The sequence below is a fragment of the Protopterus annectens genome, chromosome 12.part0 (assembly GCF_019279795.1).
Source record: "Protopterus annectens isolate FY-2018-M chromosome 12.part0, PAN1.0, whole genome shotgun sequence".
Taxonomy (NCBI): Eukaryota; Metazoa; Chordata; order Ceratodontiformes; family Protopteridae; genus Protopterus; species Protopterus annectens.
This window is the reverse complement of record NC_056746.1, coordinates 1,296,515,302-1,296,536,086: the sequence shown is the minus strand read 5'-3', so window position 1 is coordinate 1,296,536,086 and position 20,785 is coordinate 1,296,515,302. Positions and strand designations below refer to the sequence as shown.

At 38.0% G+C, this 20,785-nt stretch overlaps 1 protein-coding gene across 2 annotated transcripts in view; it reads right to left on the bottom strand.

Moving 5' to 3' along the window:
- The window catches only part of KIF3B (kinesin family member 3B), a 446,778-nt gene that overhangs the window by 43,250 nt on the left and 382,743 nt on the right, over positions 1-20,785 (bottom strand). For both annotated transcript variants that reach the window (XM_044090351.1, XM_044090350.1), the window contains exon 8: positions 11,592-11,770. In XM_044090351.1, coding sequence (XP_043946286.1) covers positions 11,592-11,770 — 179 coding nt within the window. The remainder of the gene's footprint in view (positions 1-11,591; positions 11,771-20,785) is intronic.

The window sequence follows — 20,785 nt, the reverse complement described above, 5'->3', positions numbered from 1 at the left end:
TAGACTGGGTAAAATTATTGGTATTGGTGATGCTGTTATCAGCGTCTGTTATTAAGGGGCTAAAATGCACTCTCTCCCTTTTATTTACTACCTCTAACATAACGTCAGTAATAAACTTGCACTGGTAACCTCTTCTTGAAAACATGGCTTTCAAATTGTCACATTCGCTAAGGAAATCATCCATATCAGATACCATTTGGTCCACCCTCACAAAATGTCCCTTTACAACAGCTTTTTTCTGTTTCATTGGATGTGTACTTGAAAAATGAAGTAAGGAGTTGGAATAAGTTTCCTTTCTGTATATCTTTGAAACAAATTTGTTGTTGGTGCGATCTTTAAGGAGAAGAACATCTAGGAAAGGCACCTGGTCCACACTGTAGTTGTGTGTGAATTTCAAGAAAGTGGTGGTGGAATTCATGTACGATATTAAATCTACTATATGTTCTGGTGGTCCATCCCACAAAATAAAGATATCGTCCAAAAAAACGGGTGTAACATTCTACATACTTAAATATTGGACTGTTGAACAAAAACTTCTTTTCCCAATGGGTTACAACAATGTTTGCATATAGACCTCCACATGAGGAACCCATTGCTACACCCTTCTGTTGCAAATAGATTTCGTGATTAAAGAGAATAAAGTTGTTTTTCAATATAAGTTCAAGTAGGTGTGCATATACATGAACTTTGTTGTGCTCAATGCCCTTTTCATATAAGTATTCTGAAAACCATTCTAAACCTGTATTATGTGGAATGACAGAGTATAAGTATTTGACATTGATGGTTAAAAGGACATAATGAGTTTGAAATGGGAGTGTTGTTGATGAGATGTAAGAAACTCCATGAGTCCTTACATATGTGTGTTTCAGAAAAGACCAGCTCTTTAAGCCTAGTGTCTAAAAGCACATATGTAAGGACTCATGGAGTGGGAAAAGAAGTTTTTTTCCTTAACAAATGTGACAGTTTGAAAGCCATGTTTTCAAGAAGAGGCTACCCGTGCAAGTTTATTACTGACATTATGTTAGAGGTAGTAAATAAAAGGGAGAGAGTGCATTTTAGCCCCTTAATAACAGACACTGATAACAGCATCACCAATACCAATAATTTTACCCCGTCTATTAAGTGTGCAGAATCTTTTATTACTATATATACCAATGACAGTTTTGCATTAAGGAAAATCTTGGAAAAGAATTGGACCATTCTAAACCAAGAGAAAGCCATTAGACCTTCCATTGATTCACACCCACCATAGTATTCAAGAAAGGCAGAAACTTAAAATAACATTTTTGAGATGAAACCAAAGGGAGTGAATAATGTTGGGCATATGAAAAAGTGTGGCATGTATAAATATTGCAAACACATTAAGGAAGGGGGCATTTTTCTGATAAACAACTCTGAAATGAAATTACATCAAAAATTTAACTGTGGATCTGAAATGATTATTTATTGTGCCCTATGTAACTGTTGTAGCTGTTTTTACATTGGAAAAACTGACCCTAAATTAAAGAACTGAATTTACGAACATTTGTATGATATAAAATCAAAAAAAGATACAAATGGACTTAGTAAACGCATTATGGAAAATACTGGTCACTCTCTTCACTTCACTGTCATTGACAATATTAAAACAGAACCTTGAGGTGGTGCCTGGTCACTTTTGTTAGAAAGGAGAAAGGTTTACTGGCAAATGCGTCTCAATGCATCAAGTTGACCAGGCCTAAATGAACACATTTCCATTAGCTCTCTGTTGAAACTAAAAAGCTTTAGAAAGATAAGTGTTTATTTTTTTTAATTTTATATTTCTTCTGTACTATTAAATTATATATATTTTATTATGTTTTTAAAATACAGTTTGAATTTTCCGCATTTATTTATGCATTTTAACCAGTTGTCATATACAAAGCTTGGTTTTTACATGATTTTTCTTTAAGGGGGGTGTGTCATTTTAAATAACTTATTAACTTTTAATGATTGTTTTACCCAGTTTCTTCTGTACTATATAAATGGTTTATGTAAATTAATTCATTATCTGATGAAGTTCTGAAGTGGTCAGGATGAAAGCGCTTATCATTTGTTTTATTTTCTTCAGTAAAGTCCAGAATTGGTTTTATTGTATTTGGCCTGAACAGGTGCATTTTTTTACTGTGGAGTGGCTCATCCTTTTGTTCCTGTTTGGCATCTTCGTGTTATGAAAGGAAACAAAAAGCGGATCAGATTTCCTAATAGTGTTAGTCTTATGCAAATAAAATCTTGAGTTGTCTATGCACATCTAACATGTGCAGCACCTTCTCACTAGCAGATTGTAGAGAAGGGGAAAAAGTGGGCAAATGAAGACTGTCTAAGGGACAACTCATTAACCACCTTGGGCATAAAAGAATGATTAGTATGCAAGGATAACCTGTCCTTATGAAACACCAAAAACGGAGGCAAAACCATAAGGGTTTGAAGCTCAGACACCCATCTGGCAGAAGTAAGGACCAACAAAAGAACAGTCTTCCAAGAGCAATGTTGCAAGGAAGCTGAAGCAGCAGGCTAAAAAGGAGTGCGAGTCAATTTTTTCCAAAACAAAATTAAGATCCCAGGGAGGAGGAACAGGCTTCCTGGGAGGCCTAATATGAAGAACACCTTTAAAGAATTGTTTTGCTTCAAATCTAGAAGCTAAAAGAGGAGATAAAAGCTGACATGCAGAGATATCTGATAAGTGGGCCTTAACAGAAAAATAGGCCAAACCAGCACTGAGCAATTCACAGAGAAAGTGGATCCAGGTTATAAGAGAAGTCAGAAAACCTCTTTCATTGTATAAGTAGGATTTCCTAGTACTGGATTTTCTGGTCTCCTGCAGGACCTTAAGCATGTCCTCAGGAAAAAAAAAAGGTGTCTATCTGGAATCAAAATCCTATCACTCACACAGTCAGTTGAAGAGTGGACAGGCAGAGATGGATGAGAGATCCCTTGCCCCGTGTGAGTAGGTTCACCCTTTGAGGTAACCTGTGATGATTGCCCTTGGCTAAATGCGGAAGAAGAGGGAATCAGTGTTGTCTCGGCCAAGAGGGAGTCACCAACAAGATTTTGGGAGCATCCTATTCTATTCCGAACTGGATTTTTGCAATGAGGGGAAGGGGAGGGATAGCAGAAAGAAACATCTCTTTCCAAGAAAAAGAGAGAGCATCCACCTTCCACACCACAGGACCAGGGAATCTGGCACAAAATAGAGGAAGTTGTCTGTTCAGAGGGGAGGTAAAAAGATCTATTCGAGGAGTAGCCCACTGGTGGACAATGTCTAGAAACACATCACTGTGAATCATCTATTTGTGAGACTGAGTTAAGGACCTGCTCAGAGTGTCTGCCACAGTGTTTTTTTCTGGAGGGAATGTAAACTGCCTGAAAAGTCACTTGATACTGGACAGTAAGACCCCAAACCAGGAGTGCCAACTGGCAAAGAAGATAAGATCTTGTTCCCCCCTGTTTGTCTGTAAATACTTTGAGAGGTCCCTGGGAGAAAAGAGGATGAAAAGCCTGAAGAGCTAGCAGAAGGGCTCTCATCTCTTTGACATGTATGTGATCCTTCTGTTGAAGAGGAGGCAAGACTGTCTACACCTTTAGGAAGCCAAAAGCTGCTCCCCATCCCACATCTGAAGGCATCTGAACAGCTCCTGAGAGGGAAGACAGGGATGAAAAGGGAGCCCTAGATTTAGACACAACTGCTGGATCCACCAGTGAAGTTCTTTTTTGAGACAAGGTAGAAGAGGAACTACAAATTCCAGAGGATGTGCATGCCGAAGCCAAACTGACTTCAGAACCACTGAAACTTTCTCATGTAGAGTTTGGCCACAGGAAGCATAGGGGTGGTGGATGCCATGAATTTCAGAACTCTCATAAACTCCCTGGCTATAATGGAGGCCAGAGGAAGAAGAGTGTGGAAGAAGGAAATGACAGTTAATGCCTTGGGAGGAGGCAGGGATGCTAGCATAGGCACCATCTGAATCCTGCAGTCCAGAAAAACATGGTCTTGACAGGGAGTCAGAGAACACTTTATGAAGTTTACTGTAAACCCTAGGCTCTGAAGAAGAGAGAAGACAAAACAGAGCTTCTGCAACAGAATCTCTGGAGAGGATGACTGAAAAAGCAGGTAGTCCAAGTAGGGAAATACTTGGATCCCCTGAAGCCTGCAAAAAGCAATCACAGGAGAGAGGCATTTAGTGAATACCTTTGGGGCAGTAGAAAGGCCAAAGGGCAAAGCAGAAAATTGAAAATGTCAGGAAGCAACAGAGAAAAGCAAAAACTTCCTGAAAAGGGGATGGATTGGAATATGGGATAAGCATCCCTGAGATCCAGAGACACCATATAAGCCTGAGAAAGGAAAAGAGGGAAATGAGTCTGAAGGGACCTTCAGAAAAGAGTTTAGATGAGAGAGGTCTAGAATTGGTATCCCAAGTACCCTCTTTTCTGGGTACTTGAAACATCCTGGAGTAAAACCTCCTCCCCTTTGGGACACAGGCACCACTTGAAAAGTATCCCAAGTTAAAAGGTCTCGAAGCACCTCTGGGAAAAAGGGTAATTGTTCCTGAGTAGGCTGAGGAATGCCCATAAAAGGGGGAAGGGATTTCTGCAGCATGAAATACCCCTGGCGAATAAATGGAAAGAATTCAGGAAGCCTGAGTAATCTGTAGCCAAACAAGAAAGGCAAAGAGAAAGTGGAATGTGGTTGGTAAGAAACAGATAGACAGCATCTGGTTTATCTGGAAAAGAAGACTTCTGAGTCCCTGAAGTCTGAGTAGCCTTAGCAGGAGGAGCCCGCTTGCCACCCTTTTTGCCTGTAGGAAGAGGGAGAGATTGTCTGCGAACAAAGGCTGGCTTATCGGGGTAATTACACGTCTGATTTCCTGTAAAGCCTTCCCCTTATGCTGAAGGGACAAACAAATCAACAGCAGATTCCTAAAACAATTGTCTATTATCAAGAAACCATCCATCAACTTAGCCTTGATATCGTCAGGCAATGGATGAAGCCAAAGCCCAGAATACCCCCTCATGACTGACCCAAAAGCAGCAGCCCTAGAAGAGGCATCTGCTGTTTCATAACTACACTTGATGGAATGACGAGCCACCTGTGAGGAACTCCTCAACAGGGAAAGAGCAGAAGTTTTATCCTCAGAGTCTGGAAGATCAGAAATAACCTGACAAGCCTGAGATAGGAGAGACAACACATACCTGGACATATAGATCTCATAATAAATAGCCATAAAAGCCAAGGTAGCAGAGGTGTAAATCTTCTTACCTAGCCTTTCCATTGTTCTGCTATCTTTATCAAAAGGCAGCAATTTTGGTGAAGGAAGCAATTGAGAGGGTTTGTCAGAGGCTACAGACACCACTGACGGGCCAACATCAGGACACTTGTGCAAAAGTTACAATCCTCAGACACCCTATACAACCTATCAGATTTCTTGGAGCAGGGGGCTAAGAATCAGGAGCTTTAGAGGCACTGGAACATGCATTCAACAAAGCAGCCAAAACAGGAGGAACAGTAGAAGGTTTGGGAGATTCCATCAGCAGCAACTCATAATACCTTTTACGGATCTCAGAGACCTGGGCACAATCCCATTTAAAAAACTCCATCATCCTGAAGATTGTGTCCCCAAAAGAAATCTCTTCAAAGGGAGTATCAGGACTGGCAGATTCCTCTTCCTCTGACCCATAGCCCAAAGGAGAAGGAATTTGAGAAGAGTAAGCAAGGGATTCCTCATCAGAATCTAACTCCTCTTCAGAGGAATCTTGTTCCTTGGGTCTTTTAAGTCGAGTAGAGGACCAAGGGGGAGCTGGAACAGAAAACACCTTGAGGAGGTTTTAATGCCATCAAAGCATTAAACCCTGAGTGAAGGCCTGCCAGTCACTTTGTGTATCCTTAAGGGGAGGAGAAACATGTTTAGTGTTTTTGAATGCGACAACTGCCTTATAAAACTTGGAAGGCTCTGACCTAGGATGGCATTCAATAATAGTAGTAGGGGCTTCTTCTCTGACTAAAATCTGAGGAACACTCCTAGACCTCTTGAAAATAATTAACCGTGGTTCCCCCTGAATGTCTGAAATGGACACCTGCAAAGCCTCATCAGACGTGCTTAAAGTCGGATCCCTGCTGGCCTCCAACTCGATCATGGCAGAGGAATCCGACAACAAAGCCAGGCAAACCTCCAAGCATTCACTCACCTTGGGAGAAATAGCTGGCAGAGGCTGGACAATGGAAGATTCTGACTTAGGCTTCCTAGTCTCTTTCTTTCCTGACGGCTATCCCGCGGGGTGGGAAGTTCCCTCTATAATATTTTTAGTGAGAAATTTAAGTTGCTGATTCTCTAGAAACAGCGCCAAGGAAGAAAGCCTACTACACAGAGTTTTTGGTACAAAAGCCTGATAGATGGAACAGGATGTATGGTCTTGCATGACGCCAAGTCAAAACAAACACTGTTTGTGACCGTCTTTATTGGGAATCTGTCTCCCACAATGTCATCTACCCTTCTTGGATGACATGAAATCTCACAAGCAACCAAAAGACAAGTAAACAAGAAACCCCAGAGGGGCACTTAACTGCAACAGCTCAGAAACCAGGAACAGAATGTAGGCATTCAGACCAATGATCAAGAAATGGCATTCAGACTGACGGGAAAAAATTCCGAGGGTGGTACGTCTGGATGTCACCTTTACGTTATGCTGTTTGAGCAGCATGTGTGTGTTGCATGGCGCACCTTAAAACAACCTTAGACTTAGGTATACATGCCGGATGTTGGGCTGCCCTAGGCAGGGAATTCCAAATGTAATGAATACTGCAACAGTAGCATGGAAGGACATGAAAGCCAACACATGAATGGGGAAAGGAGTGTTTGCCAATAAAGAAAATAGGCAAGAGGGGCACTGAGTTTATTGCAGAAAGCTGGCAAAGGAACCAATCTGTTAGGAGCACATAACTATGGAGGAAAAGGTAATAGAATGGGATGAAGCCAAGAAGTTTGGACTGCAGGTTAGAGACTGCTTTCCCTATCAGGGACTGATTAGAGTACGGGGAAAGAGAATGGGATAGGGGAGTCCTAAGTGACAGAGTACTTAGTCGAGTTTAAAACAGAAGCTGCTATTACAAAGGGATAATTACTACAGCATATAAAATATTACATAACTATAATAAATCACAGGTGGTTAGAAAAATTGGCAAGGGAGCCTGGAAAGGCAATTTACAAGGGAACAGTGAGGTTTAAGGCAAGGCAGGTACTGAGTGATTTATATAATGCTGGACTGATAGTTATAAAGAAAGAGAACGTGTAATGTATAATGTGTATAAATGTAAAAATGTTAATATGGGTTGTTTTCTTTTTTGTTAATGTATGTGTGCCTATGTTTTATGTGATGTTTTAATACAGGCATTTAAAAAAATAATGAGTGGGAGACTGCAACAGTTACTCCTATAAGGGGGTGGATCTAGGAAACTACAGACCCACAAGTTTGACTAGCCTCATGCAAGGCCATGGAAAAAAATATCCTGGATCTGATAAACAATGACAGGAAACCTGCAGACACTGGACCCTACTCATTTCAGTTTTCACAAAAGCAGGTCATGACTACTTAAACTGGTGGACTTCTTTAAGAAGGCCACTAAAGCTATGGACAACGGAAAATGGTGTACATTGTCTACCTTACTTGACCAAGGCATTTGACAAAATACCTTACTCAGGCATTGTAGATAAACTTACAAAATTAGGCATAAATTGAAATGCCACCTGATGGATAGCCAGCTGGCTCAATGACAGGACACCTGAAGTTAGGATAGGGGAATGCACCACCATAAAGAGGGCAGTCACTATTGGAATCCCACAGACAATGGTGCTGGGTCCTCTACTTTTTGGCACCAACTTCTCTGAAGTTAAGGCAAAATGTCAAGGGCATCTGGCTGACCAAGTCTGCAGGTGACTGCACACTATGCATGGTTAATGAAACCCTAAAAACACAGATGCCCTTCAAGGAGGCCCGATGCAGACCAAAAAAAAATGGTGTCAAAGCTATGGACTAAAACTTAATGTAAAAAATGCATAACAATACCCTTTGTAAAGATGGTCACCCTTGGAAATTACTACACTGATAATACACCCTTAAATTAAGACCCAGTGGTCAGGGATCTAGGAACACATGTTGACAGTAACCTGACTTTTGACTACCTCATGTCTACTGCGGTGAGAAAATCATTTTACATTGCACAATGTATAGGTAAAGGCATGACACCCAGGTCCAAGGAGGTCACTGTCCCACTGTACTTGGCTCTCATCAGACCAGTTGCTGAGTACAGTGCACCTTTCGGCATGTACTTGACCAGGCACTTGCAACAGTTTGAGAGACTACTGAGGTTCCTCACAAAAAGAATGCAGAGAGTAAACAAATTCTATGTGGACTGTCAGAAAGCCCTATCCCTTGTATCCAGTCTCCTATAGATTGCTGAGTGGCGATCTATACATAGCTTTTAAGGCATCTTCTGATCCTACACTGATGACTTTGTCGCACATTTGCAAAACAAACACTATCAGAAATACCCAAATTTAAGGACCTAAACCTTCTCTTTGACACAAACAGGACATGTTACAGGGACAAGTATGTGTCTCAAAGATTACCTCCTCTCTGGAACAAACTTCCCACCCACGTGAAGCAAAGGTCAACCCTAACCCTATTCAAACTTAACTTCTTAGAAGAACAAAAATATTGCATAGACCAATGGATGAGAAATCGCCAATTTATCCCTGGTTTGGCACCAATGGATGAGAAATCACAAATTTATCCCTGATTTGGCACCTATGTCCCTAATAGTCAAGGGAAGCCTGTGGATGCTTGATGTATACAAATATGTATCATAACAGAAAAAATTCCTTGGGGTACTAATGCATGTCAGCAACATTTTGGTAAATTTGGAATATGCTTGGCAGACCTTCAAATGGCTCTAAGTCCAGTAGCCTAGTAACCACCTATGAACCTATAAAACTCACTACACCTCACATTCAGAGTACCTCTGACTACATATTATACAGAACTACTTTACAAAATAACATGCAACTTACATTTTTTTTTTTTTTTTTTAACAAGGGCATTTTTATGCAAATATTGACAATAAAACTATTTTACTTACAGGTCCTTCTTCAGTCCATTCAGTGTCCTTTAAAAGATTAATGACAAAGTAGGATCTATGCTATATATTTATTTTATCTGTTTAACACAGTTAAAATTTCAAGCCATCTTCAGTCACTTCTTGCAGAACCACAGTTCACAGATCCAGCCCATATCGCAATAGATTAAAGCTTTACTGTTCTCCCACTCATTTACTAATTTCTCAGTGGTTCTGCTTTTCTAACTCTTCATCTCAACCTCTCAACAGCAGTCACTGTTTCAAGTTCATTCCTCAAGTCAGCTCTGGGATTTTTTTCCGTCAGTCAAGCATTTTATTTTGGAGCAACAAAAAAGTTTTCACTGGACAAAGTCTCCCTATGGCCATTTGTATTGTTAAAAGAGAAATACAGAGTCCCCTTTCAGTTTGCTGTTTCACTCTTTGTTGACTAATTTTTTTTTAAATTTTCTTCTTGGACTGTTCCAGTTCCAAAAATGTACTTGCTCCTCTAGAAGAAATATTTTGATGACAGATGGACATATCACCCTGAATCTCGCAACTGTCACTCAACATTCCCTGATTACTGGAATAAACTTGCTTCTCTTCTGCCTGGTGTACAGCAAACAATCATTTTCCTCAAACACTCCAGTGTCTTCAGTTTTTAATACCTTTCTCTTCAGTCATAGTTTTGCAGGAGCAGCTGTTTCTGCTGGTATGATTGCATTTATCTGATGGTCAGACTTAGAACGTACACACTATGCCCTCTCAATTAACAAATTCTGCTGTAAACAATAGTCATGTTGCTTATCTGTATGCTTATAAAACTAATGCACTCTATTCCTTCCATTTTTTGCCAAAAAAATCTCATCTCAGATTCTCTGTGTGCTCTGCCTGTTAACTTTCCTATTTTTTGAAACAGCTCTTCTTGACAAACTTCAGGTTCAGCTGGTCTTACTTTCATCTCAGTCTGAGACTTCTGCAGTTTTAACAGTTTACCTGAATAGCTACTTAAAGCTTTTGCTGATTCTTCCAGCCTTTTGCCATTTCACGTTGTATATTCCTTCAGTGTATTACTTATTTTACATACCTCTGAATGCATTTAATTTATCCCCTAAATTACTGGAAGCAATCTGTGCAAAAGATGAAACATGAACTGGGTTTTGCTTAACACCCTGTAAAGTTCTTCCTAGCCACATGTTTTTATTCTTTTCTGGTTGATTTTCACTTCCTTTCTCCAAATTTCTTTTTTGATGGTGCCAGGCAGTGAAATTACTCAAATGTATAGCTTTTACTGGCGTTTTAATCAATTTTTCAGTTTTTCTACTGGGGGGGGGGGGGGCTCCAATCAGCCTGTTACAGTGTGCAGCCATTTTGAAAAGTCATAATATCAAAGATCTTGATGAAGCTATGGTACACCACGACTAAAGGGTTCCAAATTACTTACCTCAGTAGTGCCCTAGTAATACAAAATTATCAAGGAGGACTACCACAACTGCTACTGTATGAAGCAATGACATCTAATGCAAGAAATAAAATTCAGGATCTCCACCAACTCACCACCTAGTAACATCTCCTTGAGAGCACAACGAACATGACTACAATAACTGGGCTCTTTCATAGATACACTCTTATATAAGGAATTAACTTGTGCCAACTTCCAATCTGACAATGTGCCACTTGCCAACTCTTTAAAACCTTAGGTGGCAACTCATCTGGACATTTTGTCTTACTTCCAGGCATATTATTATTAAACTAGAAACTCTGTAATTGCTGATAAAAAACCACACATTTCAAAGAAAGAAGTATTATTAACGTAAAACATAGTATAATACCAAATGTGCTGATTTTCAGTTAATGCTAAATTAAAAATCAGTCCTGTGTGCTCCATTTCACTATATTCAGAATCCTTTTGTGACTCTGTGATTGTTGCCTAACTCATGCCCTTGCTATCAAAGACACTGCCAAGACTTATTTATTTCCAAAAAAGGCACCTGAACACTAAGAATTTTGCAGCCCCACCACATCCTCCAATAAATGTTCTTCAGAGATCAACCAGCTGCCCTTTCTCACCATTTTACAATTTTGAGTATTGTGCCTGTATTCAGTGTTTCTTTCCTGTTTTTAAACAGGTAATGTCAGTTTTTCTAGCTCATTAATTTCAATAATTAAATAAAAAATAGTTCTACTGCTACTTTTATATCTTGAATGTCTACATCTTCGGGATAGTAAGAGGATTATTTTAAGACATACTGTACTTACTCATGCTTTAGTATAGATACAACAGACCATACTTTCTTCAAGATAAACTTGCATTCCGCTGATAAAATGCTTAACAGGTGGAGAGAACAGCATCAAACACCAACTATGGTATTTTATTTTTCCTACCAATGCCTAAGGATAGATGTTAAATGTCATTAAAGTACAGAGGACCTTTAAAAATTACTTCAAAACTACCCTTTAGCCTTACCTGGACTTGGATTTTTTGACTGATGAACTTTCTAAAGTTGATGCATCCACTTGAATATCAGCTTCATCCTGAAAAGCAGCTTCCAGCGCTGCTTGCACTTTGGGGGCAATAGCTGGTCCCTCATATTCTCTTGTGGTTCGATTGGGCATATCTAACTCCAGCAGCATTATATTCTCTGCCTTTGGGAACACAGTCAGAAGACAATATTAATTTAAGAAACAAATAAGCTAATATAGCATTACAAAGTGAAATATAAAGTAAAATAATACACTGTATCATTCAAAAGGCTACAGTGGATTGCTCAAAGTTTTATTGCTGAATGAACAGTGACTATGTTTATTTTGTTACAAAATGAAATGTACATACAAGTTATGTCAGACAGATTTTTTGGTTAAATACGAAAGCTGTAAATCTACCAAGGCAAGGGGCCCAAGTCATCTCTAAATGCACACAAGCTGCAGAGAGCATAATCCAGAGCTTATCTGAAACAATCCTGTGTTGGTTTGTGATTTATTCATCTTAACTGTTATAACGAGGTGTGAATGCGCATGATGTAAAGGGACTCCAGCATTTGTATGACTAGCACAAATGGTATGGTAGGATCGAGTGAAGACTTCCGTGCACTTATTTAGTTGCATATTGTTTGCATGATTTTCTCATGGAAGTGCAAGTAAAATTTCTTTGAAGCAACTAATTTTAATTATTCTTTTATTTTAAAATTCTTTAATCGTTTGTAGCTGAAAATGGATTCAGTGTACTAAATGCTATGCATATTTAAATGTAACACCCGATAACAATGGTGACCTGGGTTCCTCATGTTAAAAGTTGGATGATTTGCTCACTATTATAAGTAGTAAATCTAGACTTACTGATGATGACTGTATTTGTTCAAATGTCACAGCTTGGAAAACTGCTACTACACATAATGACTGGAGTGATGATACAAACAATATTAGACTAAGTGCAAGCAAAACACATTTAGGAAAGCAAGTGTCTATAGTCAGTAAAATTCACTCAACTCTATTAAACATGATACTCTTTAAAACCTTAGGTGGCAAATCTTCTTGAAATCATGTCTTACCTCCGTGCATATTATTAAACAAGAAACGCTTGTAATTGCTGATGACAACTTTGGAATCTAGGAGACAAGTATTCAACAAACTTAGGATTCACATCATGTAGAAGAAAAAAAGAAAGGAAGAATTTCACAACAAAAAACAAGGAAGAAAAATAATTTGATTACTGTCTATAATACAAAGAAAATGTAAAATAAAAAGGACATGATTTTGCTATGCAATACACAGATTAAGGGGAAGATTGTATTTTTCAATGAGAAAACATTCAGTCTACAGAAAAATGCATAATTTTTCCAATACTGAACATAGTAAAACAAAACAAAAAAAAATGAGGCAAGGAGCAGGTGAAAAGGAAGATATCAAAACTAAACTTTGAAGGACTGAAAAACATTACTGTAAGAAAAAAGAAGAGGAAGACTGAAGCTGATAATGTGGATAAAGATGTGGAAGTACAAGAACAGCTGGATGAAAACTGTATGTTTGCAAATGTAATAAGCTATGAAGACATGGGATTAATAAGACTAATGGTGATGAAGATCATTCATTTGTAACAACTGATAAAGCAGATAATACTGAATTAGAAGTTGAAGATTCTTCAGATCTGTTCAGAAATTATATACTTGTAACTGGAGATTGAATATTTAGAAGAATTTATATTATTTTGCAAAGAAGATAATGAACACTAAATGGTATTATGCTTGTCAGGAGCAAAAATACCAGATGTGAGGCAGGCTTTAGAATGCTTTAATTTAAGGAGTTATGGAGCTTATTTTATTCATGTTGGTACAAATGATCTCATCTGGAAGGACTCTGTTAGTAGGCAACTTACATACCTCTCAGCATAGTTTGCAAAGGAGTTAGGATGTATTTTTTCAAAAATCCCATATAGAAAGGTCAGATAAGGTCAACATGAATGAAAAGATTTTTGGGGTAAATATCTACATCACAAAAATGGTCCATTAAAAATGGAAATCTGTAGAGTATCCAAGCCTAATTTTGAGCACACATGTTTAGACAGGATGGCACATGTCAAGACAAGGGAAGAGAATTTGTGTAGAGGATATATTGCAATATTTGACCAACATAAAGACGTAATTTTTGCCAGATCAGAAATTAACAGTTCACCACAACACCTGATGTAGCTCTGATGGTTGTAAATGCTAGGAGCATTAGTAATAAAGTTTTTTTTACTTGAAAATTTGCCACATTCCCACAAGATTGCTATTGATATTGTTTGTGAAACATGGTTAAAGAACAATGACTGGAAACCAGTTCTGAAGGGGTATAAATGTCTTCACTTCAACAAACATTTTAACAAAAAAATCAGGTGGAGTTGTTGTGATAGCGATTAAAGATTGTTACGAGACCTGTGATTATTACATGTTCAATTGTAACACCAAAACTGTAGATTGTGCAGGTATGGCAATGAAGGCAACCTTTAAATATATAACAATTGTTGGAGTGTATAGACCATCAAAGTCAAGTGCTGATGACCTAGAGGAATTCCTACATTTCTTACAAGAAACGCATTAAGGAAAATAATAGCTGCAGGGGACGTAAATTTACCAGAAACAAAATATAATATTATTGATTTAACAACGTTAGTAAAAAATTACTTGCAACATATCTTCAGGAGCAACAATTGATTCGGATTGTAAAAAAGCCTACCAGGAACAAAACATACCAGACATTGTTTGTAATCCTAAAGAAATGACGTTTACTTCATGTGATATTTTACTACCATTGATGTGTAGTGTTCATGAGGTTATAAAAGCAAAATGTTACAAGATAATTCTGCCAAACTGAAATCTAAACAATGCACAGAAGATTAATAACAGACTAGACTATACGGAAGCAAAACGGTTACTTTGTAAAACTAATTGCAGTGATATGCTTAATGGAAAAACTGCAGAAGGAATGTGGCACATTTTGAAAGAAAAACTGTGTAAAAAAAAATAACATCAGGATCTATGCAGACAAGGTCAGGAGGATAATTTCCATAAGAACAAAAATACTCAATTAAGGTGAGAGATAAAAAAATATAAGAATTGGAAAACAGGGCAAACTATAACTTTAAAAACTGAAATAAACAAGCTGGACAGGCAAATCTGAGTGAGAGACAAAAATCAAGAAAAAAATTAAGAAACTTTTAGATACTGAATATAATAGGAAGCCATTTTATAAGTACATAAGATTTGTTAGAAATAAACACATACAAATTGATGAACTGTGCGTAGATTCAAAAATTATTCTCAAACACAACCGATTACTGATATAGTTACAAAATCTTCTGCAAAGCAGTTTGACCCTACAAAAGGGATGATAAACTTTCCTATCAGCGTCTATTTTAAAAATTCAAATACACTATTTTGAAAAAGAACTATGCCAACTGAACTCAAAGTACAGGGAGGAGGAGGTGGAATTAGCAATAATGACATGAGAACACTTTGTCATGACTTTAAAGTACTTTTATATCGGTTATTCACTAGGTCATTTAATAATGGGGAGATTCCTCAAGATTGTAGACATGCACGTGTTAAACCGGACTTTAAGCGAAAGGGAAATAGGACAAATTCAGAGTTATACAGTCCCATAAGTTTACTTTCATGTTGTGGAAAATAATGGAGAAAATTATTTTGGATAAATTATTGTCACAGCTGGAAAGATTAGGACTTGAAACCATGTATCAGCAAGCATATGTAGAACATAGATCTATAACCACCTGCAACATAATGTTCTATAACAATATAACAACATCTATAACAGAAAAAATTGTGCTGTGATCTAATTTTAATAACATATATAATTGAAAAAGTGTGCTGTGATCTAATTTATATAGACATCTTTAGCATTTGATAGGGTCATACACAAAACACTGATCAATAAATTAGAACAGCTAGGTAGAGGTGTATTCTTGACAGGATGGATAGTTGCATGGCTTACATACAGGACATGACAAGTATTACACAGCAATTGGACAGGTGAACTTCTACGTTAGAATCAGAGTGACCCACAGGGCTCTGTCCTAGACCCATACTTCTTTAGGTTGTATCTTTCAGATCTATTTTTTCATCTGAGGTGTTCTACAGTTTGTATGCAGATAACTTAAAAATGGGTAAACTGTTGTTAAGGAAAATATATTGTCTCATGGCATTCTTCACAAAATGCATATTAACTTGCAGTTTCTTCACAAATGAGTCAAATACAATGTTTATAATATGTTTATGTTAAAATTCAAAGGTAAAATAGATGCACAATTACACAAAATACAGTTTCACATAAGATGTAATTTCATATTTCAAATGCCTTACAACTGCATTCTCTTTTCATTATCACATTACAGTATACTGACAGAAAATTGAAGGCAAAGTAAGTGCTGAAGGAGTTAAGGGATGTTGCTATGTTTAAAAGAGTCTGGTTTCAAAATGTAATGGAGGGAAGAAAACAAACAATGTGCCAAAAATCTTTTGTAAGCTCTGGCCGTCTCAGGCTGGGAGATGAATCACTGCAAGAATGTTTGTAAGGTAGTGTGTACTGGTACTACAGGATACAAGGTCAAAAGACAGATTATTAGGCCAGGTGGTTTGTGTTTTAAAAATACATTTGTCAAGTGTTCATATAATAAAAAGGCGAAAAAGGTGATGAAAGCAGGCCCTTCAGAATCAATTTATTCCGACATTCATTCAGCGTCCACTGACTGAAGCTAGCACAAATATCACACGGGGGTTTCACCGACAAATGCGGAACCTCCAAACAGTACACACACTCTTCATGAAGGTTGCTATTTGGAAGTTTACCACTGCAAGAAGAGCAGAGTTTAAATCCCGTAGTTCCCTTTTTCACAGACATAACAGAACACATTCACACAAAAGGGAAAGAGTGAGGAAAGTGGGGGAAATGAAGAGAGAGGAAATACCGACAATGGTAACAAGATACCACAAGGGTAGAAAGTTCAAAATACCGACAATGGTAACAAGATACCACAAGGGTAGAAAGATCAAAATACCAACAATGGTAACAAGATACCACAAGGGTAGAAAGTTCAAAATACCGACAATGGTAACAAGATACCACAAGGGTAGAAAGATCAAAATACCAACAATGGTAACAAGATACCACAAGGGTAGAAAGTTCAAAATACCAACAATGGTAACAAGATACCACAAGGGTAGAAAGTTCAAAATACCAACAATGGTAACAAGATACCACAAGGGTAGAAAGTTCAAAATACCGACAATGGTAACAAGATACCACAAGGGTAGAAAGATCAAAATACCAACAATGGTAACAAGATACCACAAGGGTAGAAAGTTCAAAATACCGACAATGGTAACAAGATACCACAAGGGTAGAAAGATCAAAATACCAACAATGGTAACAAGATACCACAAGGGTAGAAAGTTCAAAATACCAACAATGGTAACAAGATACCACAAGGGTAGAAAGTTCAAAATACCAACAATGGTAACAAGATACCACAAGGGTAGAAAGTTCAAAATACCGACAATGGTAACAAGATACCACAAGGGTAGAAAGATCAAAATACCGACAATGGTAACAAGATACCACAAGGGTAGAAAGTTCAAAATACCGACAATGGTAACAAGATACCACAAGGGTAGAAAGATCAAAATACCAACAATGGTAACAAGATACCACAAGGGTAGAAAGTTCAAAATACCAACAATGGTAACAAGATACCACAAGGGTAGAAAGTTCAAAATACCAACAATGGTAACAAGATACCACAAGGGTAGAAAGTTCAAAATACCAACAATGGTAACAAGATACCACAAGGGTAGAAAGTTCAAAATACCAACAATGGTAACAAGATACCACAAGGGTAGAAAGTTCAAAATACCAACAATGGTAACATGATACCACAAGGGGTAGAAAGATCAAAATACCAACAATGGTAACAAGATACCACAAGGGTAGAAAGTTCAAAATACCAACAATGGTAAGAAACAGATGGGTAGAGTGCGGTATGGAAAGATATCAAAGAACAAACAATAAACAAGAAAAAACTTTTACAAAAACTTGTAAATGTATAAGATAAATCACTTAGCTGGAGATCTTGGTGAAACGCTGCTATATGGCTGCACGGCAAACGAGATCTGAGGTAACTGAGTAAAGGGAATTGTGGGTAGCAGCTTAGCACGAGAATTTTTGGTGCACGCAAGCTTGGTATAAGGCCGACTCGGTTCCAAGGGCTCAGAACCGAACCCATCAGTGATGAATAGGAAGATTAACAACTTCAGATGATACGTTACATCAAAGGTCTGCATGCATGAAATTGATAAGAAAACATATATATGCAGTAGTAGTATTCTTCGTTTTGAGACTGATTTGAAAATTTTGTGAAGGCAGTGTCCCAGTGCTGTTTATATGGAATAAACTAGTACTTTGCACATCCTGAAGCATTATTCTTGAATCAAGACTAAAAGGTAAATCTCTTTGTTATTTATTTATTTGTTGCACTTTAACACTGTTTACATGTGTGACAGCATGTGACATGTCTGCAAAATAACTTGACTAAGTTAACCATTTGGGCACAGGAGAATAACATGCGGATAAATACATCAAAAACTAAGACTATGAGACTTGGGAGTCAGAGTAAAAGGTGATTTTTTTAATATAGCACACGACTGAAACTGTAGATTCATTTAAGGAACTAGATCCAGCTTCAGAGTAAAACGTGAATTTTTTTAATATAGCACACGACTGAAACTGTAGATTCATTTAAGGAACTAGATCCAGCTTCAGAGTAAAACGTGAATTTTTTTAATATAGCACACGACTGAAACTGTAGATTCATTTAAGGAACTAGATCCAGCTTTCAGTTTTTTTGTATCATATCAACCAGTTGGTTAATGATAGTTACAGAACTAGAAGTTGTATAAAAAGATTTATAAAGTCTAGAAAATCAGACATGATAAAATTGTTTATTGGTTACATTAGAACCAAACTTGAGTATGGAATAACAACATGGAGACCTTACAAGAAAACAAGTATGAGTAAATTGGAAAGAGTACACAGGAAATACATCATGGGCATCAATGGATGTGAAAATTTAAGTTATTATGATATAGTAGATATAATATCTGAACTTGTACAGTTTCACATGCAGACATTTAAGAGGAGACTTTAATCAGGTATAAAGGGCATTTACAGACATCTACCTCTAAGAATGTTTGGAGTTATCAAAAAGTAGCAAAGAATCTTTAGACCCAATGTAAAAGATTATATAGAATGAGAGGTGTACTGAACAGTTCTCTGAGAGTAGCTGCTGCATGTAATATGCTAACAAATTACATTAAAGCATGCACTAATTTAGACATTTCAGAACACCCTGGACACTTACGGGAATAACTGTTTTGGTATATTTCCAGCCTAGAAGGGCATTACTGTCCGTGCCTGAAACATTTGAATATTTATATGTTTGTATGTGTGTATGCAGGTCAGTATGTACCATTTTCTTGACAATCTAAAACATCATCTGTACATGAAACCATAAGAATGCCTGAGGACTGGGCCTCATCCATACAGCATTTAAGCTCAGTACTAGAGATAAAGCCCAACCACAAAGTCAGTGAACAACATGGTTCTTTTGGTAGAGCAAGAAAAAAGCATTATTTCACCTTCCAGAACGTATGTATTCCCCAGCACAGTAACTGCATTCTCTTCTTCTGTGAGACTATTCATAACAATGCTACAGGACTTTGCTACAGGTCAGTGATGAAATTTCCTTTGAGGAGATTTAATTCAAAAGTTTAATTGCAATCTCTGTTTCACTGCAATGTGTTGTACCGTTGCAGACTGAGAAGTGCTTTTGGGGTTCCACCTTTTCCCAGTGTTGTGCGACCACTGAGTTAAGGAGGTGCAGGGAGGGGGAGCTTCCTCATCAAAAAATATTTTTTGTGCATGTCTTTTATGGGTTTAATACTAAAATAATTTAAATATTCATCTTTAAAAAACTACTGACTGGGAGAAACATGTGTCGATGACTCTTAGGTATATGACTAAGGGGCTAGGTCACAGAAGGATAATGGAATTTCTGTTGAGCAGTTTTACTTTGAAACTTTAATTTTGCAGTAAGCTTCACTGCAATGTGTTGTACTGTGTGAGCTGAAGGAACTGCTTTTCTGACCCCCCCCCCGCGTTTTCTCCACTGTGGTGCAGCTGTGGAGTTGGAATACATAAATTTGGGGTGTGTGTGTGTGTGGGGGTATATAGGAGGCTTGCTCACTTGCAAAAAAAAAAAAAAAAAAGTTACGTACTCATCATGACTTCATCTATGCTGTCCATTTTCATTTTCTTCCTGAACTGATTGGTCTTTGATCCGACTCTGCCACTTCAACCAGATCCTTGGATCTAAACCCTTGAGGTCCTCACTTTATCATAATGCCCTGCCCGCCTAACATACTTCAGATCAAGTTTGCTGTCCATAGAAGACAGCATATAATATCTTAACAGAAGTCAGGAAGGTAAAGAAATAGAAAAAGGAGCTGAAACTCAAACAAGGAAAGTACAGTTGTGCACACTTACCATAAATGTGGATGTTCGAGTGTATTCACTGTTGCAGTCATCACCTGTGGGTTATCCCTGCTGTGGTAGCCCTCGGTTGGCCAAAATACCAGAGTCAATGTTTTTGTGCGCCAGCTGCTGTCACCTGTAGTCTGACGTCAGGTCGTCAGTACTATAAAGCAAGGCAGCCGATGTCATTACATCAGTTTTTCTTGCCCTAACCCGTCAGAAGCACAAGGGAACAGAGAGAAGTGGTCCTGGTGGCTGAGCGCCACCTAGGGAAGCATGTGTCCCCTTAGGGGAAGATATGAAATGGGGGATGGAGGGAGGGAAACCAAGAATGCAACAGTGAATACACTCAAACATCTACATTTATGGTAAGTGTACACAACTGTACTATGTTCTTCGTGTTTCACTGTTGCAGTCATCACCTGTGGAAGGATTCCCAAAGCTGAGGTAAAGGGTGGAAGGATGGTTAGAGTCCAAGATATGGATCAGGAGGCCCTGTAGAATTGCAGAGGCAAACCCCGCCCTAGACTTAGAAAAGAGAGGTAGGTGGCAATGCTTTGTAAAGGTATGGACAGAGGTCCA